At 34.8% G+C, this 25605-nt stretch overlaps 1 protein-coding gene across 12 annotated transcripts in view; it reads right to left on the reverse strand.

Annotated features, from left to right (window-relative positions):
* Positions 1-364: 364 nt before the first annotated feature.
* CAPS2 (calcyphosine 2) overlaps positions 365-25605 on the reverse strand; it is a 29637-nt gene continuing 4396 nt past the window's right edge. For 7 of the 12 annotated variants that reach the window (XM_019279905.3, XM_019279899.3, XM_019279904.3 and 4 more), the window contains 14 exons: positions 24541-24586; positions 24306-24416; positions 18893-19015; positions 15495-15562; positions 12906-13025; positions 11721-11795; positions 10118-10213; positions 9917-10010; positions 8585-8700; positions 6378-6454; positions 4713-4867; positions 4043-4162; positions 2908-3004; positions 365-1648 (listed from right to left, as the gene is read on the reverse strand). In XM_019279905.3, the coding sequence (XP_019135450.2) occupies positions 1473-1648; positions 2908-3004; positions 4043-4162; positions 4713-4867; positions 6378-6454; positions 8585-8700; positions 9917-10010; positions 10118-10213; positions 11721-11795; positions 12906-13025; positions 15495-15562; positions 18893-19015; positions 24306-24416; positions 24541-24586 (1474 nt within the window). In that variant the 3' untranslated portion in view covers positions 365-1472. Of the gene's footprint in view, positions 1649-2907; positions 3005-4042; positions 4163-4712; positions 4868-6377; positions 6455-8584; positions 8701-9916; positions 10011-10117; positions 10214-11720; positions 11796-12905; positions 13026-15494; positions 15563-18892; positions 22464-24298; positions 24417-24540; positions 24587-25605 lie in introns of those variants that run through there. The other 5 variants (XM_039571249.1, XM_019279906.3, XM_010413699.4 and 2 more) reach the window with 5 other exon arrangements.

Raw genomic sequence — 25605 nt, forward strand, 5'->3', positions numbered from 1 at the left:
GAGTCAGAATTCTTGCTTAGAATTAACATTGACAAAATCTGCCTTTCCCTGTAAACAAATACATACTGACTTCTGCAGCCCCAAAAGAACTCCCCGAAATGCCTCATTTGAGGATTTAGAGTGGAGCCTCCAACACTTGTTACAACTGAGGTCATGGTCAAACAATCCAGACATAAAAACACACAAGCTATTACAACAAGGAAGTATTATATCTAGACTGTACTAGTCAGCCACAGGGGGACCAAAGTTCCTCATTTCAGCATCCATTCCAGCACTGCCCTGTAATTCCTGTGAAACACAAATTCTGTCTCAGAGGAAGGTTCTTTTAATCACAGACTATAAATTCAAAACCAGGCAGACAAGCTCAGAGGAAACATATATTTTAATTGCATAGCCTTAAGAAATGCAGTTCAACATACAGTTAATTTCAGTGACAGGTCTATCAAAACCAAAGTCTCTCTCTCATTAACTATATATTTTTATTTCTTAACACAAAGAATTTTACAGAATTAACAAGATGTATTATACTGAAAAGAGTATCTGTGAGAACATTTGAAGTAGCAAAGAATATTTTAATTTATGATTCAATTTTTCTGGTGGCAGAAGTGGATGTTTTGGGCTTTTTAAAATATACTTTTCTGTTTTACACTTTCAGACTAGATAGTAAATGCTATATATCAGTTTGACAAAATATATAATTTCTATGTTTTAGTTAAAATCCCAGCAATATAAAGTAAGCAGATATTTAAATACAATATATTTGTTTTGAAAACCACTTACCAAAATACAGGAAAGGATGCATTACAAAATACATGTGTGATTACTAAAACCTTTGAGATTCAATGCTCAGCTTCAGATGCCTGGCCAAAATGACAAAGCAAGATCAGTCAAGATGGTGCATAGGCCAAGGGGCTAAATGCTGTGAACATCTCTGCACTTTCAGTACTGCAGACATCCTCAGCAGTGGAAAAGGATGACCTGCTCTCTTTCAAGCTAAGTACCAGCATAAGAAAAAATAAGGAAGACAAAGAATGTTGTAAGAAATTCTTGAAGAAAAGCTACCATTGACATTTATGCAGTCAAATCTGAAGCTTTTCACAATGCATCATAAACCAAAATTTTCTCTTGCACGTACCCCTTCAGGCATTTTAGTACTCTAATTCCCTCTTGTTTTAAAATAGGCTACTTTATTTTAATATAAAAAAATTATGGCTTTTCATATGGGAAACAACCTTAATTATTTCCAGTGAAAAGACATGAACAGCATTTTTATTAGATGAGTGGCTAGCATAACTCAACAGACACTGCAGAAAATTTGCCATGTCTTATTCTGAAAACATCTAAAGTTTTCAGTCCCTGAAATCAGTTTAAGACACTAATTATAAAGTAATGCACATCAAGACTAAATCCTCTCTTATTTAGTCACTCCTTGTTTAGAAAATATCCCTTCTTCTTTTTTGTCATCTTCCACTCTAAATTCCCCATGAATTCCTTAAGATATTAACAAAATCATCATCACCCGTGATTCCAAAACTTAATCCTTCATAGTAATCTTCAAACTCAGAATAGGACACTTCATTGGGGTTGCTGCAGGACTCTCCTAATGTTTCTAGAAATGACGATTTAATTTCTTCTTCTGCAGCTTTTCCTATGAAAGTATATTTTTTTATTAATACATTTTAAAGAAGAGTGAATATGTAGCATTTAATATACTTCAGGCAAGAAACTGTCAAATTTTCGCTTGCAAATATTTTTTTCATGAACGAATTCAATATTGTGGTTTCAGAATTAAGTCATTGGCTCACTTAATACCATCAGTAGAAACCTTACTTTAATAGGATGATAGAATTAAGTATCAACAGAAAACATGGGATCAGCGAACTGCAATGAGTTATGAGATCAGGAAAATTTTTTTCTTCATATGACTGCAAAAGCTGCATAATGCATTTGTAAACTAAAATTCTGAAGTTATCTTGTAAGAAAGCATGTGTTTACTGCAATAAAACTTCAAAGTTCTAGGAAAACTTTAAGATGGAAATTGGCATTTCAAAAGTGTTCTGCAATTTACATCTGTGTCCTAGCAATTTTATAAAGATAATACTCAAGATGATTTCATAGTATTGAGAAAAAAAGTACAAAATATATGGCATTATAGTATTGGAAAAAAAATCACATATGGTATCCTTATACCCCATGTGACTTCATGTGTTACCATTAAAATCACTGGCAATATAAAAAAAAAAATCCTCTCTTCTACAGGTAAAAAAGAAAGGGTCATGGCACCATGGAGACTTTCACAGTGACTAGGCTGGTACATGGAGGTATTATTTTAGAAACTGACATACAAATATTTAAACTCCTAATTTTTCAATGGCAGACTTTAAACATTTTTGAGAATCCTGAAAAAATAATGAAGAAACCAGCATTTCCTCTAGTAAGGATGACAAACCTGTCCCAGAAATAAATTAAGTTCCTTCTGAATAAATTATTCAAGTGCTGAGTACATTCCGTGTCAGTTTTGATAGAAAACAGTAATGTGAAAATGAGAGTATCCTACTAAGTGAAAATTACTAATATCATATTTGCCACTGATAACTTACAGATGAAAGCTGAGAAATAACTGCTTTCAGAGGTAGGGAAAAGAACTACTCTGCAAACAGGCAGTATTAGCAGCTTGATAAAGAGCAAGTATTAAAATTGTGTATATGAACTCCATTACTACTTATAGTCATGTTCTGGAGAGACTCAGTTTTAAGTCCTCACATGAAAGAAGTTCCCCTTTAACAGCTCCAGTCTAAGCCAAAGTCTGTATTTCCAAGCAGTTTCTGGATCTGCTATCTCTGCTAACAAGATGACTTCCATAGTTACAGATTTTTGTTTGTTTGTTTGTTTGTTCATGTGAATTACCTGCCAATACTAGAGGATGCTTCTTTGCACAGTAACATTTTCTGACATCTACCACAGGCACACTCCCAGTTTTGTTGAAATCTAGTTTCATATAAGCCTGTAGGGGAAAAAAAGTTTCATATAAGTATCTAAGGGGAAAAAAAAAAGTGGGGAGATGAAAAGATCAAATGCACTTAACTACCTAGCACATACTTTTAGATCTTGCACAATGGATTATGTCAATTTACCTATTTTATGTAAGGCACCAGATATCAGAAAATCATTCTAGATTATGCAGTTGCATGATTATTTTACCTCAACAGTTTTCACATCAAATGTGTCTTCCCTGGTCAACTCAAAAAAAATTGTCTTCTCTCCCTAATTTCTAGCTCATCCTTAGAATCAGAAGTTAAGCTGCTTCCCCCTTCTGTCTCCTCCAATTATTAAGATTCCGCATCATTCTGACAGAAGCCTCCACACAGCCTCTTCAGCATTGCTAACAGCAGCTTCATTTTCATTTCAGTTTACTCAAATACACATGCTTGATACATAAGGCTAGGAGAGTCAGATCCTCCATGATTGAAAGCATGAAAGTATATGTGATTTTTCTTGATCTTGATATCCAGTTGCTACTCATTTGGCTGGTTTGTCATCAGTGTTTGATGCTGCAAACAACTCCACATTACATTATAGACAAATAACAAGTGGCATTTCAAATAGAACATGTCTCACGAATATACTGTAGGTCTCAAAGGAGACAAGTATTACTGCCTCCTATTTCAGGCACTGTGGGAAAAAAGTCTACACATATATAGTCATTTGCCAAAATAAGGAAACAGACTTCTGGAAGAGATCATCTCAGGGTGCCAGATGCTTTATACACTGGACTGAACTATAAGAATAGCACGTATGGGTGAAGACTCAAAATAATAAAGGAATTAATCCTAGAATTTAAAATGAACTAATTTAACAATGCAACATGCAGTCTACTAACTTATTTTCTTTTGATAAACTGATCTGAAACTTTAAGAAGTCAATTTCCAGGTACAGAACTTAAGAAAAACAACAAAACCCAACAACTAGAATATGATGAGCAACTAACTCCAAAATTAGACTGCAAAATATTTACACTTAAAATATCTACAATAAAACTTACTTTTCTCACAGATGCTTTCCTATATTCATTCATTTCTCCAAATATGGCATGAGTAAATTCTCCATAGTCAACCTTATCACTCTTGCTATCATCAAGAATTAGCCATAAGGATCTGAAGTCCTGCAATTTAAAAATATATTGACAAAGTTCTTCACTATATCCTGGAATAAAACAATTGCTATAATGGGAAATTACAGAATTCTCACAACACCCCCCAAACTTCTAGATCCAAACTCACTCACAGATTTGTAAAAATAATGCATGTCATCAGTGGTCACTGATGACCATAATTCACATTATTCGCAGTTCTATTCGCAGATAGCTGTGAGCTACTTTTACAACATAATATATAAAACAAAGGAAAAATCTAAGTAAACAGCATAAACTAATTTTTTTTTAAGCCTAAAGAGAAAAAATGGATTGCAATCACGCTTCTTCATGTTATGATGTAAAAAGATTGCATGTTTTTAACTATATTATTTTTTATTCTTAAGAACTTCACATAGAACTGAATCCAGAAATGTCAATATACCACAAGGGGAAAAAAAAACACCATCAAAAGAAAACATGCAAAACCCAGGTATTAAACTATAGATTTAAGCAAAGAAAAGAAGCAATTCCATAAATTAAGAAAGATAATACCCATGTTTACAGTTTCAGGTAGACTTACCCCTTCAGGCATTTCCAAATGGAATACTTTTAGAGCTTCTTTCAAGGCTGCCTGAGAGAGAAGACCATTTCTTTTCTTGTCTATTTGTCGGAAATACTTTCCTAAGCCTGTTATAACCCGAACTCCTCTTTTACTTAGTGTTTCTCTGAAAATACCTGAGGATTTAGAGAAATAAAGGACACAACATTTACCTGAAGTTGTCCACTTGCTATGGAGACAATATGGAAGTAAAGAACATCACATCTACATATGATGGTGCTGGTCAAAAAGACATACCCATGCATTCTGGCTCCCTTGTCTTTGATAAGAGAATGCCAATACAAAAGGAAACCATCAGTTATTTAATATTTGAGTGGAAATCATATAAAGCATGTCTAACAAGCAATACCTAATGAACTTTTTTTAAAGAGATCACATAAGGAAAGAAAAAATGGCTATTGCACTCTATATGCTCAGATTCTAAAACTGCCCACTTCTGTGGGAACTGATTACATGCCATGATTCAACATACTAAGTAAATTTGGAACAACTACTTCAGAACAATGCAATCATTCCATTATGAGACACAGAGTTGCTTCTTTATTGTACAGACTTGTTAAGTACATGTGGAAACAAAAGCAAACACGACTAATTTGGCAAAATCATTCCTAAATTATATGCAAAGAACAATTTCTATGGTAAGACATATGAAAGTCTGCAGCTAGCATATTTACTTAGGTATGTCTGAGTTTCTCAGCATACTCTGTTAACAGAAGTCACCTGCTATTACCTTCAAATTACTTGTGTCTACAATTTAAAGACAAATAGGGGCAAGGTGAAAGAAGGAAGTTTTTTTCCAGTGAAGCTGAAACTCAGACATATCTTAAAAGGTGCCTTGAAGTATACGCACAACATTCTTCCAGGCCACACCTTAGAGGAAGTCAGATAATTGAAAAGCCAGCTTGTGTCTATTATGCACAGGGAAAAAATGGAATAACTACAGGATTAAAAATAACCCTAATTATTATTCCAACAAATTTTTTGTAAAAATAAATGTCCGAGCAGATTCTAGTGACCCAAGAGTGCCTACTTAAGACACGTTTAGTTAATGACAGTAAACAGGGGTGATTATACGAGCTGTGAGCTGCTCAGATCAACCGTTTTTGTTGAAAACAAGGTTACAAAAATAATACACAGCACTGTACAAACATCTTTTCATAATTTTTAACAAAAAGCTAGGCCTTTGTCCTAAAGACTGGGATAGGAATGTGGTAGAATTTATTTACATATTCCAGAGTACACTATTCAATTATACTCATGGTGTTTGTACACTTGGCCAATAACAACTTTAATGCCAGTGTAACATAGCATCAGCATTATGTTTCAGAATTTTTTCAGAGATTATGTCAACACAGAGATTAACATTTTATTGTTCACATTCACAATTACTCTGTACATTCTGCACAATCTTTACCCAGACTGTTGATTTGAAGAGACAGGAGAAAGCATTCTTATGACTGATTTGTGCTGGTATCAGATTCTAATAATATCCTGATAAATATCTACCTTTTGTTTAATTTCATTTACACAAATAAAGTCTTTATAACATCACTATTGTTCATTGCACTGAGCTGTAAATATAAAGATATGGAAATTAAAATTAAATGAGTTCTGGTAGACAGAAACCTTGAATCTTCTTGAAAACTTCACTGTCATCAACCACTTGCCCGGAACACTCTTGCTTGGGTTCCACAGAAGAAGCTCTAAAGAAATCAAAATTAATGTTGATTAGTGAAATTACGTGTAATATGACTATATTCAAAACAGCTGTTGTAAAAAACCGTCACATACTGAACTTACTATTTAATTCATATACTACCCTTATAAGCACAATATCCAATTGCTTGAGTTTGAGAGGGTGCTCACAAAAGTCCTTGCTGGCCTGCTGCAGATATGCAGGAATTACTTTCTAACAATATCACATGGGCATCTCCTCTACTAATTCATTAATCATGGATAATTCCTCCCGTGCATAAAATCTCCAGAAGTTTAGTTCAAGACAATCCTAATCTCATACCACTGGAAGAGTTTGTTAAAGCAACTACATTTAATCACCAACAGGAAAATAACATTAAATGCTTTTTAACACTCTCTTTGGAAATTAAATAGCAAAGGTTTAGACCAAAAGTCTATCTAGAAATTATGGTTAAATTTTGTGGGTTTCTTTTGGCTAAGTTCCTTTCTGAGAAGGACTTCCCATAAGCCTTCATCAGAAATTATTATAAAGCTTGGTAAAAAAATATTGTGGGAGAACCTACTGGAAGGAAAAAAAAAAAAACAAAAACAAACCAAACCAACAAATTATTTTAATCAGAATATTAAAATATTAATTTTATTAATTATTAATATTATTATTAATCAGAATATTTTAAAAAAATGGAAAAGCACTACTGTCAACTCTGAGCTGCTTGCTTACCAGTGTTTTGCCATGGCATACTTCTCCTCCTGCTTTCTGAGGTGAAAGACTTATCTCTCTGCTATCTAGTAGGACTTTTCATCTCCTCTTTGGATACCTCCCATTATGAAGTCCCTAAAAGCTTACCTACATCAGATCACCTAAATTGGAAAGTCAACAACCACCTGCAGAGAGCAATGTACTCCCTCTAGAACACATGTAAACCAGAAGATTCACGGTTTGTGACAGCAGGGCATAGCTGCTCCTGGGAACCCGCAATAGACCTTTTGGATTATAGCTGAACAGGATTTTCTGTCAGTAGAGTAATGAAGGTAAGAGGACGCAGTTCAAGAGTTTTGCACCAGAGAACAGAGTGCTCAATAACATCCTCATACAGAAGAAAAAGACAGACTGAAATTTTGCCACTAATGGAAAGAACACAGAGTAAAAAAGAAAGAAATAATCTATTCCACCACAGGTAGCAGAAAATCCAAAATTTCAACCTATTGAGCCGGTCTTCTTTCTGGTTCTTCTATTCAGAGATAACATTGGTTCAACTTCAAATTTCACAGGTATAAGATTAGCAACAAATGAAAGAAAAAGCTGTTTACTTGAGTGATAAGCTCCTGAGATGTAAAATGTCTTACATAAACTATCTGAAATTAAACTATATTGTGTTTTATTTCACTGAAGCCTTGCAGAGAGGGAACAATTAGCACTAAGCATCATACAACTATATAGTTCTAGAACCAATTAAATTTGAATTTTCTATGCACTGTTAGCTTACTATGGCTCCTTTGTAAAGCTTTCAGTGTAAAGGGACTTTAAGTGAATATTACCGTAACTGAGAACAAGCTTCATGTGTCTAAACACTTGCAGAAAGAAAAATAATAGTCAAGTTCTGCTAACAAAATAGCCTTCAGATACTGAGCATATTTAATTGAGATTAAAATTATTGCTCTTCCTAATCAGGAAAGGATCAAAGTATGAGATATATGAGGAGAGGCTGGGAGAGCTGGAATTGTTTAGCCCAGAGAATAGAAGCCTTGAGGCATCTTACCCTCAAGCACATATGAATACCTGACAGAAAGGAGTAAAGAAACTGAGACAGGCTCTGCTCAGTGGTGCCTGTGGACAAGACAAGAGGCTATGGGCACAAACTGAGGTATATGATTTGCATATAAAAACATGTGGCCTCAAACAAAGGAAATAGAGCAGCTTCATGTTTCAATTCTTACTTTAAAATTACTCCTTACCGTTCTAGGAAGTTACTGAACTGTGCAAAAACCACTAACATCTATTACTAATTTCTCCTAACAACAGCCTAAATATGGATTCTGTTTTTAGCAGTATAAGTAATAAGGTATTAGGAGCTCAAAAGAATATTTTTTTGCTTAAGGAAGGAAAGGTAATTTGAAAAGCAGTTAGCAGCACTTACTTTAGATAATCCATAGCTGCTTCATCAATATTTATCACACGAAGGGTAAAGACGGGGTTCTGCTTAACACTTTCTGGAAGGTTATGATCAACACTTCGGAAAGTTAGATTAGCTCCCTGTTGTTAAAGCACACAATGATTTAAAAATAGGTTGGGTATTTCATAAATAGAGGGGAAGGGGAAAGAAAGAAAAGCAGCAAACTAGAAGCAAAGAATGCTGAGAAGAATAAAAAATGCAGTAGCTCTAACTGTAATATCTGTGCAGGCCTGGGTGTAAAGTCTCCAAAACTCATGAATTTGGGAGGTGGAGGCAGAGACACTGATATTTTGCAAGGGTCTCAACCACTTGGACTTTGTGAGAGATCTGTGTATCTTAATGTCAGCCCAGAAAGCATGATCACAGATATGGGTCTCACAGATACATCATTCCAAAGAGCTACTTTGGAGCAGTACATTTTCTGGAGGACTTTAAGATGCATCTTTATTCAGAACACATTTCCATATGCAGGCTGCAGATGAAAATCCCTAACATGTAGCTTTATCTTCCATATCATAAACTCATCTATTTCATCTTGAAAATTCTTCGGTGGCTGTGTAAGCAGTTAGGATAGGCATGTTATTAGAAAAAACACACTAAAAACTACTGTCAACTTCTTTTACTTTCAACACTTCACACAAACACAGTTTTTGCTCTGAACTTCAGATTTGCAGGAGCACGTGAAGAATTTGGTGAAAACAGTCTGTACTTGAAAACTTGCTAAGTATTTACATACCATGAGCACTTAACCCAGTGTGGAAGAACAGCAGTACAGAAGGTGCAATATGATTTTTATTCAGTCATCAGATCAGCTGGTAGACAAAGTTTAACATTGTTTCATACACTTGCTCTAAAAAGCTAGTGGTTTACAAACGGTAGGAAACAATTAACACACGATTTCTTCATGTTTAAAAAATATTTAATCATTGCTTCGAGTTAAAAATGCCAGCAGACCTTGCAAAGATTATTGACTTTTAACAAGTACTTTAGTCTACTTCCTCTTCAGGACTCTCCATCCCGAGCGGATCATTTCGCCTAAAAAAGGTCCACACTGTCTGCAGTCTTGTGCCCTCTAGGGGGAAAACTCCAAACTACAGATTAATCTGAAACCTTAATTGGAATCTCTAAAATGTGGGACAGCTAAATAATCCAGACTTCTGAAAATCTTTAATTCAAAAACGTTACCCAAGGGGAAGAATTTTGGTCTTCCAAGAAGGTTAGATCACAATTTTCAATTCAAATATCCAAATATTACTTCCAGAAAAATAGTTTTACATTCAGCAGAAGAATACTTACAATGTAGAAGTCACTAAGATCATAAGCTTTCCCCTTTCTTTGTCCACGTTGATGTTGATAAATTCCCTTCTGAATGAAAGGCAAGGCATTTGTCCTGTGAAATAATCCAAAACTGGTATTAAACCAATTAAATTTATTTAAGCTTCTTAGATACAGTGAAATATGTTTTCTAAAACCTTTTTAAAAAGTAATTTATCCTACCTGTTTTTTCCAAACTGTCGAAATTCATACACTGTAAGGGATTTGTCACATGCAAAAAAAAATCCAACCAACTCTCTACAAGCATCATGACCATTTCTAGAAGGAAAATTGAAAAGCATCTTTATGTTTTTCATCTATATAAATCCAATTCAACCCAAACATAAGTAACATTTATTTTGGAATCAGAATGGTTTGAGTTATAAGGGACATTAAAGATCATCTAGTTCCAAAACCCCTGCCATGGGTGGTGACACCTTCCACTAGATCAAGCTGCTCAGAGCCCCATCCAGCCTGGCCTTGAACACTTCCAGGGATGAGGCATCCTCTGTGCAACCTGTTCCAGTACCTCACAACCATCACAGTAAAGAATTTCTTCCTAATATGTAATCTAAACCTGCCTGCTTTTATTTTGAAGCCATTCCCCCTTGACCTATAACTACACACCCTTGTAAAAAGTCCCTCTCCAGCTTTCCTACAGCCTTCCTGTAGGCACTGGAAGGCTGCAAAAGGGTCTCCCTGGAGCCTTCCCTTCTCCTGACTGGACAATTCAACTCTCTCAGCCTGTCTTCATAAGAGAAGTGCTCCATCCCTCTGATCATCTTTGTGACCTTCCTGTGGATCACTCCAACAGGTCCTTCTCATGCTGGGACCCCAGAGGTGAACACAGCACTGCAGGTGGGGTCTCATGGGAGAGAAGCAGAGCGGCAGAATCCCCTCCCTTGTCCTGCTGGCCATGTTTCTTTTGGTGCAGCCCAGGACATGGCTGGTTTCCTGGGTGCAAGCACACACTGCCAGATCATGTTGAACTTCTCATCCACCAGCACCCTCAAGTTCTTCTCCTCAAGGCTGCTCTCAGTATCTATTTTATTTCCACTGTTGCATGCTGAACAATTTATTTTTTTAAAGAGCTATTCGACTATTTTCTTTAACCCACCATGAAATGGATTCAGTCACATTTTTAATTCAATATTCCATTCTCCATAATGCTAAAAACACCTCTGGAGGCTTCATGTTTTAGTATGCCAATATAATTTTCACTCATTAACAAAAGGATTACACACACCAGGACTACTGCATTCGTTGAGGTATATGAAAGTATGTTGCTGAATACTCAGCTGTGTCTAACAAGCATAAAGCTCACAGCTGCAGAAAAGCATCACTTTCAGAATTGAAAAATATGTTTATGCCACCACTATTCAAATAAGAACAGTTTCAAAGACGTTCTAAAATTTAATGCATAAGGAGCTATGAAAAAGTTGCAAAGCCATTACTACTTATAGTAGTTGCCACATCTAAGATAAGACTAAAATAATTTTAATCAACTGAGATGCAACAGCTAAAAGCACTGTTTTACACAGTCCCTGTGCTAACTGTCCTGAATAGAGCTATGGGTTAGATAGTAATATAACACTGTTTACAGATCTTAACATTGTACAGGGCAACTGTACAGCCACTATCCATTAGCCATGTCAAAATTTGTGCTATATGTGGACACCCACATGTACTTTTTTTCTTAAACATTCAGCGCAATTAATTAGTTCAAGAGAGTAATCATCATTCACAAATTCAGAGAACTGAAAGGCTTCACAGAATTTGTGATTACCTCGATATAATCCTACTATCAAAGCGTAGCTTGTTGGAGAGCATGCTCTCAGTTAGTCCTGATTTGGTCCTTATTCTGTGAAAATAATGCAGCATGTTAATGATACCTATATGCTCACAGATAAATGTTACATAAAAATCAACCATTTCCAAACAGCAAAAAACATGAAATACGGTATCCTTGGCAACTGGCTGAGGAGATGATCCTTTGTAGTTGAATTAGAAAGCAACTCAGAGCTGTAAAGTGTTCTGTGATTATATAATATGAGAGTACATTCACAGAGAGCATAGATATGAATGGGATTTTTGTTTGCATACACTTATATAAAGAATGAAACCTCTGTCACTCACCATACTTCCACGAATCAATGCGTTCTTTTACAAAAATACCCAGATTGGGCCTTTTCTACCCACCTAAATATTTTACACTGGCCCTATTACTAGTTCCAGAAATGGAGATTTGTCTATGTGATAGATGTAAGAAATTGAGACTGGTTTTGTTGTCTTTTTTCTTTTTTAAGAATATATAGATGACATTCAATGAGAAAGACTTTAGAGAGGGATGTTAAAATGCACAAAGCAGAAATGCTTGCCTGAATGTTGAGAAAAATTAACATAACAAAACTCAGACCTGCAAATTAATTTCATTTTATGGATCACAGTGTTTCCTTAGGTTTTTTTAAGTTCTTGGAGCTACTATTTCAATGCTGACAGTCCAGGAATGTCATTTAATGCCAATAGGGTTAATTATTGCAGCAGAAATCAAAACATGAAAGAAAAGTATGATTATATTGTGAAGATCGACATTAGCATTTACAGATGCATATTTATGCAATTTATGCACCTCAGGATAGGAATCTCTCAAAGGATATGACAGGACTGCAAGCATCCAACAGCTTGGAAAAGGCTGGCAAAACCTTGTGATGAATAATATCAGTATAAGCTTAACAATGTTCTCCCAGGTCTTATAAATTCTATGAATCAATCATAATACACAGAGAATTCACATAAAAAGGTCCCTGTTATCTCACCAGGCAATAACAAGCACAGGGAAGCTACAAAAAAGGCCTCACACGAAGCTGGTGGATCCAAGGCAAAAATAAAACATCTGGAAAGGCAAACAGACTTCACAGAGCTAAAAAAAAAAAAAAACAAAACAGCAGAAGACGTATTTTTATAAACTTACTTTGTTTCATGGAGTGTCCTTCTTCTAAAACACATTGGTGCTGTCCCAACTCCCAGAAGTCCTTGAGCTTCCTTGCAAGCATCAGAACATGTGGACTGCTCTGGATCACTTATAACAGCTCTGACCACAAAGAGCAGGGAGAAGCCCTCTGACTATTAGTATGGCTGAATTTCAGGTCTTACATATTCTTACGCAGGAAAGAAAACACCCAAAAATAATACAGCAATACAGTCTTGGAGTTACCCACTAAGCTTGAATAAATTTGTGGCCCTAATTTTTTGTTTGTTTATACAAATTCTTAAGTCTATTTCTCAAAATTAAACATATGCAGTAATATTCTGGCAGTGCACTACTATAATGTAACATGTAATGTTACATGTAGATATGTATTATTTAAAGTATATTCGATATATCTTTATATAAAATAAATCTTGGTAGTGTGACGGTTTGTGTGGTTTTTCATCATTTCCACTATTTCTGTAAATATTCCACCAGTGATGTTCTATAACCACGGCTTCCTCCAATATTAGTGATAGCAGTTACTAGTACTGGCCAGTGATGGCACCACAGAACCATAGAATAGCCTAGGTTGGGAGGGACCTTAAAGATCATCCAGTTCCAACCTCCATTCTGTGGGCAGGACACCTTTCACTAGAGCAGGTTGCTCAGAGCCCCATCCAATCTGTCATCCAACAAAAACATTGGCACCTCCTCCCTCAAAGCACTGACTACACAGCTGAGAGGATCTCAAAGTCCCAACAAGCAGAAAAGAAATAGATGAACTTGTTCTTGAACATTTTGATATTCTCTGTATCAGTTCAACAAGTAAACAAAATAAAAGACCCTTTAAAAATAAATGAGATGCTTTTTATGCTATTGAAATGGTTTATCAGAAGGAAAAAGTAATTTTACATGGCTATTATAGTTTTCTAAACTTGCTCTCTGATCTATACAGATCCGTCTTTGTACACATCAGTTACACTGATTTAACTGCAAGATTGGCCCTATTAAAAAAATATTCAAAACACCTTTGTGTTTCCTTTAATAGTTTTTTTAATGCAACTGTTTTGAACTAATCTTTTCCGATTAACATCCTGATATCTGATACCAATTTGTTTGGAAGTACTGGCAGAGTTATATTTGGAACATAAACAGAGAGATTTTTTAAATTAAAACTTCATCCTGATGCAGCTGCAGAACTACTGAATATTGTTTTGACATTATCAACAGAAGGGTTCAGAGTAGGAGAAGGAATACATGGGAAAAATAAGGCAAAGCAGCAGAAGGAGGTTAAACACAGAATGGGCATCCATGATCCAAGATGCACAAAGCTGTACATTTAATGCAACATCAGTAGTACTGAGACACTTTAACATAATCAGCATATTTTTAAAATCACCTCTGTAATAATCTTTGTCACAGGCCAAGCACTTATTTGAAAACTGGGGATTTCTATCCCGTATAGCTCCATAATTTTAATCCTGCTAAATGATACTTGGAATTTAACATTGTGTTTCATCACAATTTTGTTTCCCTCAGGCAACCTTCTTGTCATCTCAGCTTTTAAATAGTGAAAAGCATTAATAGACTTTTAAACAATGTAGGCCATTTGAACTGCCACTGTAACAGAAACAAATTAAAACTAAAATGATGAAGTGCAACAACATTTCAGCCTCAAAATCTTAGGATTTGATGGGCTGGAAAACCAGTGCAGATGACTCCAGAGATTGTAAACTATGTACAGAATGCAAAATAATCTAGACATACCCACAGTTAATTTTTAGTAAGTGTAAAGTAACATGAAACTATATTAAACTAGCTTGCATCTTCCTATATATTGTCATAACCAGACAGCTTGCATAAAGCCCTGAATTATTAAAGCATGCTTAAAATAGAGGGATCTTTCTGCACAGAAGCAATACTTTCTTGTAGCTAAAGGGATAGCAATGAAGGCAGGAGATCTTACTGTACAACCTGGATCAACTCGAATTGTAACAGTGCCTTTTGTTCCCACATGCCCAGCACTAGTATAACACTCCTTTATGCCTGAAAGGTGCTATGTCAGTATTAATAAAGAATTAATAAATATTAATAAAGCTAAGATTTTTAGAAAGGACAATAAATATTGAGAAAGTGTAATAATTTAATTTATATATTATATTTAATATTTTATTATTAAATATATAAATATATATAAATTATATATTAAATATATAATTATATATTATAATTAATGTATAATTTAATTTATAACATCAGGCATCCATATATTTTCTTGAGGTGCAAGAGGGTTATTTTCAAGAACTCGTGCTATTGTAAAGGCCTTAAAATAGGTTCAAGTACAAAATTTCAAATTATTTACAGAAAAAAAAAAAAAACAAAACCACATGGCACTTTAAACTAATATTTTAAGTTGCATTAAAAAGACTTCTCATGTAAAGAATTTTTGCAAATAATACTACTACATAAGATTTCATAAGACTTGGAACAAGATGACCAAAACAGCTCTTAAGCAAGAAAAGCTAAACACTAACAGATCTAAATTCTTATGTAGGGAAAACTGAAATTTTACATTATAAATTCATTTACCTACATAATTGATCCACCATAACTTGTTCTACAACAGCCTGTTTTCTCCTCTCTGCAGCAACATCCTCCTGCAATGAAAAACTGACTGAGAACAAATGAAATATATAACAGCAGGCACTTCAAATAATAAATTACCCTTTAAGACAGCATTCAGAGGTCACAAACTTACCAACGTCACAATTAATATTTTTTATAGTTTTAATAGAGTTCTATTTGCATAAAAGACATATAATATTCTCTGCTACACACTCGATTTGTCTATACATATTAGTTGCAATAAATATGAGAATTCTAGTATTTAAGTTGACAGAAAAAATCCTTATTTCTGTATTGTTTCCAATACATTCTGTAAGTACAATAGAGCCTGAGGAGACTCGGAGACTCACATTATTCCAGGTTTTATGGTTGACACAGATTCCAACTAAGAGAATAAAACTTTACCTCCAGCAATATTTAGTCAAAAAAAATTCTTTTAAGACTAAAGTCTCAGTTGGAAGATTTTTCTTTCCTGCATGCCACAATAATTTTCTGCTGAGACAGGTCAATCTGAAAAACCTTTCAGGAAATATCATCCTAAAGGGGAAAGGGGATTTAACATGATCTTATTATTATTTTTATTAGAGTAACACTGAACCATAACCTTGTGCCATTCACTATAAAGTGTGCAGGCATTGATCATGACCTGTTACACAGAGAGAAACCAAAGTACAAGATAGTATGGAGGCCACCAGCATTAACCAGGCCTCAGCACCTCTCTTTATCTTCCACATATCTGAACTTTTTTACTGCATTTAAAATTGCCTTTTATTCCAAAAAAATATTTGTATATATGAGAAAATAGAGATTATTATTATGGAGGGGGTTTACGCAGCCTTACATTTTTTTAGATATTCTGAAACTAAAGAATTAAGATATTTTTCTAATTGGTCTTGTGTGCAAACCAAATTCAAATTGCATGGATGAAGAACTGAAAGGTTCCCAGGTACCTATAAGAGATAATTCCTAATTCCAAGAGATGTTATGGGTAGAATTCACAATCTTCAAATAAATAGATTGGCACTACCCAAAAAAAGAAAGCAAAATTGAAAAAACACAAATAACTAATGTAACACCAGACCAGCTGTTGGTTACTCCAAACTGATTTTAAGCCTTAGAAGATTTCTGAATTATAAGAGATAGGGGGCTTTTTAGTTTGCTTTCATGTTTCATTTTTGCACATATTAGAACTACAGGCTGCTTTATTCTGAGTTAATAATTTTTTACCCATTAACTGTTGTAACAGATGTTTTAAAAAGAATGATGTAAAGGAACACACTGATAATACAGAACAATGTTTTTTATAACATATTTCATGGACACTGGCTTATAGATCCAAACCAGTTAGCATGCTGAAAAGAATCTGAAAAAAAAACCCAAACAAACAAACTAAAAAAATTTACACCTTAAATTTCAATTGAATATTAGGTCACTAAATGTAGCCTTTCATGGAACGTCTTCCATTCTGCTCTCAGACAAAAGCTCTACTATGAGATTACAAAAATGTGGAGGGCAGAGGCAAACATTGAACTTGCAGCAGCTCCCACTGGTAAAAAAGTAGTAATTGTTGTTCCCTAAATATGACCATTCAGAGAAAATCAACCTTCTTCAGAGGTTATATATGATATCTATGGGCAATCACACATGGACTGTGAATCACAAAATCACAGAACAAACTGAACTGGAAGGGACCTACAAAGAAAATTATTGGAACATATATGCAGTTACTACTGCCAATTTCTTCCAGTATTCTACCACTATCAGAAGCTTGACCTAGGAAAGCCTGAGATGGTCCTTGAAAGAGACAGCCAGTGCTGACCATGAGTGCTAATCAATAACAAAAGGGTTTCTGAAGGTCCCAGTAACACCTTGCTCAGACACCTCCTGGCTTTATTTTAAAGCACGGCAGCTACAGAATATCTTCTATTTTGTGGTTCTGCACTGCTCCCTTTCTCAGTGCTTTCACTGTACTTCCTTTAGCATTAAGTAGTTACTCTAGGGATACTTCAAGACTTTTTTCCATTATCTTCAGCCTATAGTATAGATTTTTTAATTTATTCTAAATATAAAAGCTTAAGTACTTTCTCAAAAGATTTTCTTATCATGAAAATTAACAGTGACCTCAGTAGTGCAACATCTGCATTCCCTTCAACAAGACTAGAAATCAAATAAATGCTTGCAATGATGCAAAATTCAGTGCATAGTGATCAGCAAATAAAATGAATTAAAATTGCTATTTACTTTAAAAAATCATAAAATTTCTCACGGCTTAATATTCCATGAGAAAGTTAGAATGCATAACCCTTTTCAACAATACATTCAAAAACCAGTTACAAAAGCCATCACTTTGCATATGCAAATACTGAACTATGCAATATCAAATCAAGGTTCTTCCTAATTGTAAATCATCCTAAATTCAAGGCCTGCCCTCAGATGAGCAAGACTCCTATTGTTCAGCCCTAAAAAGAGTAAAATTCACATCTATGTAAGAAATTAAAGAAGCATATTGGGGACATCCATGTAATGAAAGTTTTAATTCCCCTCTATGCATGCTAGTGAGTCCATACTAGTTTCCAGTCTTCAGAGCTCCCTCCTTCCCTCAGAAAGGATCTGACAGAAGATCAGAGCCAAAGCAATTGAAAGGAGATGCTAAGGGAGCTTGGGTTTGTTTAGTTTGCAGAACCAGCAGCTATGAGGCATTCTGAAGAGAAGTTACAAAGTGAGAACCAACTTTTTTTGACAGTAGCCAACAGTATAACAGAAGGTGAAGGTTACACACTGAGCCTTGGGAAGATTGGTGTGGACAACAGGAAGAACTTCTTCACATAGTGACATAGCAGGTCTCATGAAGATGTTGCCTAGAGATGCCGTAGAAGCTCCATCCCTGGAGCTTGAAGACTCAGCCAAAGTTGTTGCTGACTCAATCTAACACTAGCAGCAGAGCTGATGGAATCCATGGACCATTGAATACAGGCTCAGCTAAAAGCTACAGGTCAGAGGAAACCATAGAATATCCTGAGCTGGAAGAGACCCATAGGGATCATCAAAGTCCAACTTCTGGCACTGAATGTAACACTAGGTTCACTCAACTACCTCTTAGTTGTACGAATATATCTGTATATATTACTCATTATTTGCATTCTCATTTATATACATTACTGCATAAAACACAAGCATTACAGAGAGGATTTTAAAAATGCTCACTGGATTGCTCAGTTCATCTTCCATTGAAAGAAATGTTTAAACTCACATGATTTCAATGGGTGCAATTACACCCCAAAGGCATAACTTCTGTTGAACATCTGGGAAACCATCCTCCACATCTAGGTGGTTAGCAGCATAATACCAGTCAAAATACTTACAGCTTCTGATTTCCTTATGTTGTGCTGCACATTATAAGGCTTGTTTGTATAGCATTGTTGCAGGAGAGCTTTCTTATCAAGAGTTACAAAATCATCATTATGTCCATCTTCAAGCTGTGTACCCTACATAAAAAATATATTCTTTTCATAAATCAAATTTAATGAATTGTAATAAAAACAAACTAAAAAACCCACACACGTTTTCCTCAACAATTTATTTAAAAGTACGTCTCTTTCTTTCTTCTTCACTTTTTAAAGTATCTACTTCTTCCACTTCATGCTAATTAAAAGAGAATTCTTTTAAGCCTAGCTTTCTACAGGAACTGAACTTATAAGAAAAGACTAGAGAGAAAGATTTATATCTTTTGAATACTTACCAGTTTTCATTCATACTGAAATAAATAAAAAATAAAAAAATCTCAAAAATGCTGTTCATACAAGCTTTGTGAAAAAACAGCAGCAAGTCAGAGAAGGAAGACTGTAGTATCTCTGAGAAGAAGAGAAGAACTCATCCTTTTTCTATTCTCTCAGGAACAGCCAAGAGAAAGCAGAGGATTTGCTGTTAGGTATAAAGCTCAAAGTTCACTGTAGAGATACTGCTTTGTGACCAGTGAAGTAAAATACTGTCTAGACAGGGAAAAGCCAAAGCATGCTACTGGTTCTAACAGACTTGTAAACCAGTCCCAGGGTATTATGGAAATATTTCCTACATATGATGACATGAAGAAAAAGTATACAGGAGGTTTTTACAGAACTCAGGAAGGAGGGAGCACAGGAAAGAAATCAAAAGAGTAGGTTTTGTTAGCAATCTCCTCCATGAGCAGCTTCTTTCAGAAAAGAAAATTTGTTACAAGTTCCACTAATCAAGTAAAACAAGTGTACTGAAATATTTTGATTTATTCATCTAATCAGGTAGTGATAGTATCTAACAAAAAAATTGTTTTGATAGACATTGTATTACAATCTGTGAGAAGAACTAAGACACATGCTTCTAGTGCTTAGCAAGTATCTTTCTGGAACCCAAAATCACCAGAAAAAAGTCAGTTCTGCTTTTTCTCTCCCAGTATACACTTGCCATCTATTTCTTCATTTTCAGATTAACTTGGCTGCTCCTGTAAATACCTTTTTGAAGGGCTTGCAGTTGTGCATATAAAGGAGTCACTCCTTGAAAAGCAGATTATATGACAGTGTACATTAGAGTGGAATCATTAAAAACAAACAAACAAACAGAAAACCCTACAACTAATCTCCAGAACAGACAATTTTATCTACCACCAAACATAAAACTAAACCACAAAATACCACTACTTTTTTCCTTTCACCTCTTATTCACAGAATATTTATTAATAGATTTTTTCAGGTTCTCCTATATCTGATCACTATAAGAGGAGAAAGCTCTCTTAAAGCTATCTACAAAATAGTGAGACCATCTTTGTCTTATGTCTTTTCATTGTACTGAAAGTTAAGAAAGTAAATTCAGTGAACTCATCCATCACAAACCTTTTCTCTGAAGAGCAATGAGCACAATATGTTCCATCAACATCTGCATACTCAACTTTCCCTTAAGATTCTTAAATGGTCATCTACCCTCAGCAGAATCTAGCATTCAACCAGTCCTCACAGATGTTGCTTACTTAGGCTTCATGCTTCCTTACACCTACAGTGATGCATCTTTCCCTGTTCAACCACACTCCTCTGCTATCTCCTCCAGAACAAGATGAAAGTTGGGTTTATTTATCCCTTTATTTTCCAGTTTCTTTCCACTGATCTTCCTTCTTTGCACCTTAGTTTTAATTTAAAAATACAAAAGAAACCTGGGAGAACTAATACAGCTTGCAGTCCAACTGTACTGAAACTTATACAACATCAAAGCAAAAAGTACAAATAATATCTTTCATTATTTTAACCCCATAATTCTTTGCATTTTCAGTGGTAATAGTTCTCTAAGGAACCAATTAAATCTTTCATTTCTCCTTTTTTAAGTCCTATATACAGTCACAATTTACAGAGTACTAATTAAAATACTTCTACATTTAAAAAATAAAAAAGCTTGAATGAATTTCTGATTTTTGAAATAACATTTTGCCAAGACCTTCCTGCTGTCTCTCCTCTTCTTATAGGCTGTAAGTTCTTCCTTATCAATCATGCTTATCTTCATGCTCAAGCTAGAGGTGCACTATGAGGGCCAGGGTTACTTTCCTTGCCAGAGAACACAACCATACATAACCATACATAAATTCTCAGGGCACCTCAGCTTCTCTCTCTGCAACAACTGAAACAAGCTTCCTATATCTTATTTCCTCCCCAACATTAGATGCTGAAATTACATGCTTTTATTTCTTTACAATAAAAACATGAAATTAATTATACACATGTGCAAACCTTTCCAAACAGTGTAATTAAATAGTGATGTACATTTGCTATTTAAAAATGTGATTTCTATTTTGCCAACTACTTTTATTGAACTGTCTGGACACTGGAGGTGTTCTTTTTTCTTTTCTGCAATTCTCTGAGGATGCTGCTTATATTCTTCCTTTGTATCTGCTTCATACTGACCATACTTCAGTTTGTTTCTCTCTGTGGGGGATGGCAGATTTTCTGGTCTTGTCTTCTGCTCCAAAACAGAATGTTAAAGCAATGAGTAATCAATATAAAAGCCTCTGGCTGGTCTATTAAATGGGAACAGCATTATTTTAATTCATATCCAGTCTAATGTCTGAAACTTCTAGACATGATGCTTCAAATTAAGAAAAAATGCAAATAGGACTGCATATTCAGGCTTAACTTGCATTGAGTTCTTCAAATTCTACCATTTTTAAATCTAAAAAATACATAGGCAAATGGTTTTACATCACTTTTAAAGAAATAAGTCAGATTCAGTGGCTCTGCCTTATAACATCACTAAAATGTAAATTGTGACATTTGATTTTGGATGGTTGAAAACAGGTGGATGAATGTTTTTCAGTCAGAAGTTATAATATTCTTGTGTGGCAGGTGAGTACTGGGACACTGTTCTTTAGAACAACATCAGCTGCACAGCTAAGTACCTTTCTAACCTTACACCCATTTCAGGTGTAAGGTTATAAAGGTATGCAACAGAGGCTGGGATCAGTAGAAAGCACAGCAATGACAGAAGTCCAAGATTCCATTCTTTTCTGTCTCCCTGTATGACTAACACCTTCAATATTTAAGTTATATTCCTTCAGTGCTAACAAAAGTAAGGTGGCCTTGTCTAGCATCTCTACACAACACTTGCAACTCATCTTGCAACAACAGTGTTACAGTCCTGCTCTAGAAAACCATTTCTCAAAACCCAAAAAGATTTGTTTTTGAAGAGCCAACTTTCTCCTTCAAAAGAGGATTCACATCCCTTCACTGATTAATTCCTGAATTATAAGAGCATATTTAAATTTTTCTTCCAAAAGTGACCTGTTTTGAGAAGATTTACTTACAGTTACTGAAGAAGCTGGAATCTATCTTGCTTATCTTCATGCTAAAGGAAAGCTTGGTCAGAGCCCCAGAAGCAAGAAATGCAGAAATAAAGACTGCTCAGAGGAATGCATTAAAATATTTTAAAACAGCTTGAAAATCTTCTCCACAAAAAAAAAGATGGGGAGCAAGTCAGGCAAAAAAAAAGGGGGGGAGGAAGAGAGAGAGAAAGAGAGAGAAAGAAAGAAGGAGAGCAAAAAAGGGTAAGTAAACAGAAGATACATTCCAATACATTGAGCACTCAGTATTTAAGACATAATGAAGGCAGAAAGGAAGCAACAAGAGGTAAAGGAAAGCAGAGAAGAAAGGGAGAAAGACCCTGCGAAACAAACAAAGCCACACTAACCTTCCATTAGCACTACTGAAGCTCGACTGAGTTATATATATGAACTTTGTTTAAAAAAAAAATGGTAAAGCAAGCAGTGTAATCATAAGCATCCAGACCCAAAAAGGCCATAGCAACCCAACTATGTTTGCACTGCACATTTACAAGGCAGTAGAAAGGAAAACAACCTATCTGTAGTTACATGTTTACAGTTACATCTTAAGACACGTATAAATACCTATGTTGAGCACATATTCTAAAAACTAGTACATTCTTAGTACATTATTTTAAAAAGACCAAAAAACCACTTACCATTTCAGTTTTTACTTAAATGAAATTGTTTTTCAAGTAGAGAAACCATTTGGTTATATAGGGAAACATACAAAATAATGATCTTGGCAGATTCACTTTGAACTCCAGCCAATCTGGAGTTCTGCCCTTGAAGTTACTATATTATTTGTTTCAAGGGGCACAGCTTATGTACAAATTAATTTAAAATTGGTTTTCCCTCTAGTTAAAATTCTGGGATTTTTTTAAAACACTCATTTGAATATTTCTTAGGTTTACATAAGTTTTTTTGAAATAATGGATTTTTAATCAGTGTATTTTTTAATAGTTTCTCCAATAAGCTAGTTCCTGTCACATAAAAGAAGTTAAAAAACATTACGTTTTCAGACCATATACCATAGTACTGAACTGATAATCCTTTTTGTCAGTCTATATTTTTTCAACCACCTTACCTACATTTTGTTCCGACAAAATTTTCTAGACACATGTTTAAAGGAAAACAGGAATTAAGATGTAACATGATCAAATAAAAAATTATCACATTCATTCTGTTCACATTTAATTCAGATGTAAGAATTCAAAAGAACTCTCTTCCTGCATTCAGGGAAGTGCAATAACTGAGTAATTAAATTAACTCTTAAAACTATTATAGTGGATATTGATCCTAAACAATGCTGCACTGTACTGTAAAACAACAGTATGCTAGCATCTGGGCTACTGATTTTCCTTAAAAATTAGCATCTAAGACTAGTGGTGATTAAGTTTCTTGCTCATCCAGGGTAAAAATGCTAACATGATGAGGAAATTTTAACAATAAAAGAGTTCTGACATATTAGACATAATTCCAAAGTTTATGTTACAGTTCTGTTTTAAAGACAACAGCCCTAAGAAAAAATCTGTGAAATGGCTGCAAGTGACTCCAAAAGTTTTCTTTTCACCAGAAGTAACTATTCTTCCATAGAAATAATACTTAAGTTTTTATACAGGTTTTGTCTTCAAGCATACACTTACTACTACTAATCTTTATTATTACTACTATTAATATATGTCTTAAAAAATAACTACAAAAAAAAGGGTAAGTGTACCAATCAACAAAGAGCTAAGCTAAGCAATAAAATAGGTTTTTCTAAATATTCTAAAGAATCTCAGTAAAAGGACTTTGCTAAAAATGTTTTGGACCAACAGCACTTGGAGATATATGCTTAAGCACAAGAGAAAAAAAAGAACTTTCATAAAAAAAAGCTATGTATGCTTTTTCTAAATTACTGCTAAAGGGGCATATTATAAAGATATTTGTAGTGACAGACTGACATGTTGATGCTGCACATATGGAGTTTGCAATGACGTTCTCCAATCTGAAGATGAATCTAGTGGACACCTATGAGAACAACTTCCAGTGTACGGTACGTAAGAGTCTCCATCCTAAAATCACAGGAAAAAAAGGATAAGCAATCAAAATTGTTTTCTATTTAGAGTGATACTTTTTATTAAATCATGAAACATGTGAATTCTAAAAATTTTTGAGAAAGAATTTATTTACAATTACCTCTTCATCAGAATCTCCCAGCCTCCCTAGATCTAGGCATGGCACCCTGCAGGGAGTTAAAACAATTTTAAAAGCGATACAGTCCCTTATTTTTTAACAACAATAAAAGCACTGCCTATTAGTTATTATTAGGTCCTTCACAAAAATTTCCCTGCAACTGGATATGGCCTACTCAGCAAATCTCTATTAGCCCCTCTTGCTTCAGCTCAGCAAGTGGCTCCTGAGCTTCTCTTCCCCAGTAGCAGAGGACCCTGGCAGCCGAAAAGGACCCTTCTTTACTTGCACATTGACTTCTCTTCACTCCCCAACAGGTGCTACTGCAACAAGATCATGCAGCAGGGATACCTTACTCTTGTCTTCCACAGCACATCCATGTCAACATTCCTCGACAATCAGTCAACAGAGAGGCAACAGGGAAGCAATCACTACTTGGGATGCAAATCTTCTGAACTTTTCGTAAGAGATTAACACAGTGGAAGAAAACCATACCTCAGTATTTTGTTCTGCTTAAAGAAATGAAAACATCTCCAACTCATCAAAGCATCTCTGTGCCTTCTGCCTTTACTCCAGGTATATTGCAGAGCACCATGAATACATATTTTTCATATTTTACCAGCAATATTTCCAAGCAACTCTCTTATAACTTCTTGGAATAAGAGAGCTCCTTATTTTACAGTCTTTTTTTATTAGATGATGACAGGCAGTACACAGAAATCAGAATTTTTTGACGTTGGTATGAAGAATCAAAGGTCATGGTCACACACACTTATAAAATAATTACATACACTGTCTTTAAGGCATTTCAGTAAACAAAACTGCCTAAACTATCAATCAAGGTCCTTGGAAGAGTAGATGTTCCTTATCTGCCAAAGTTACTACAAGGTTTGAAATTTTAAAAGCACAAACAGAATTTCCCATTGCTTGTGAAGCCCTTCACAACAGTTTCTCTGTATCTTTTACTGTAATACCTGTAAAAGCGGCCAATAGTTAAAATATGTTTTTTCTCCTTTTGCAGACAGGTTAAAAATATTCAAGAAAAACAATGTATAAATATGACAGCTCTGA

The sequence above is a fragment of the Corvus cornix genome, chromosome 1A (assembly GCF_000738735.6).
Source record: "Corvus cornix cornix isolate S_Up_H32 chromosome 1A, ASM73873v5, whole genome shotgun sequence".
NCBI lineage: Eukaryota > Metazoa > Chordata > Aves > Passeriformes > Corvidae > Corvus > Corvus cornix.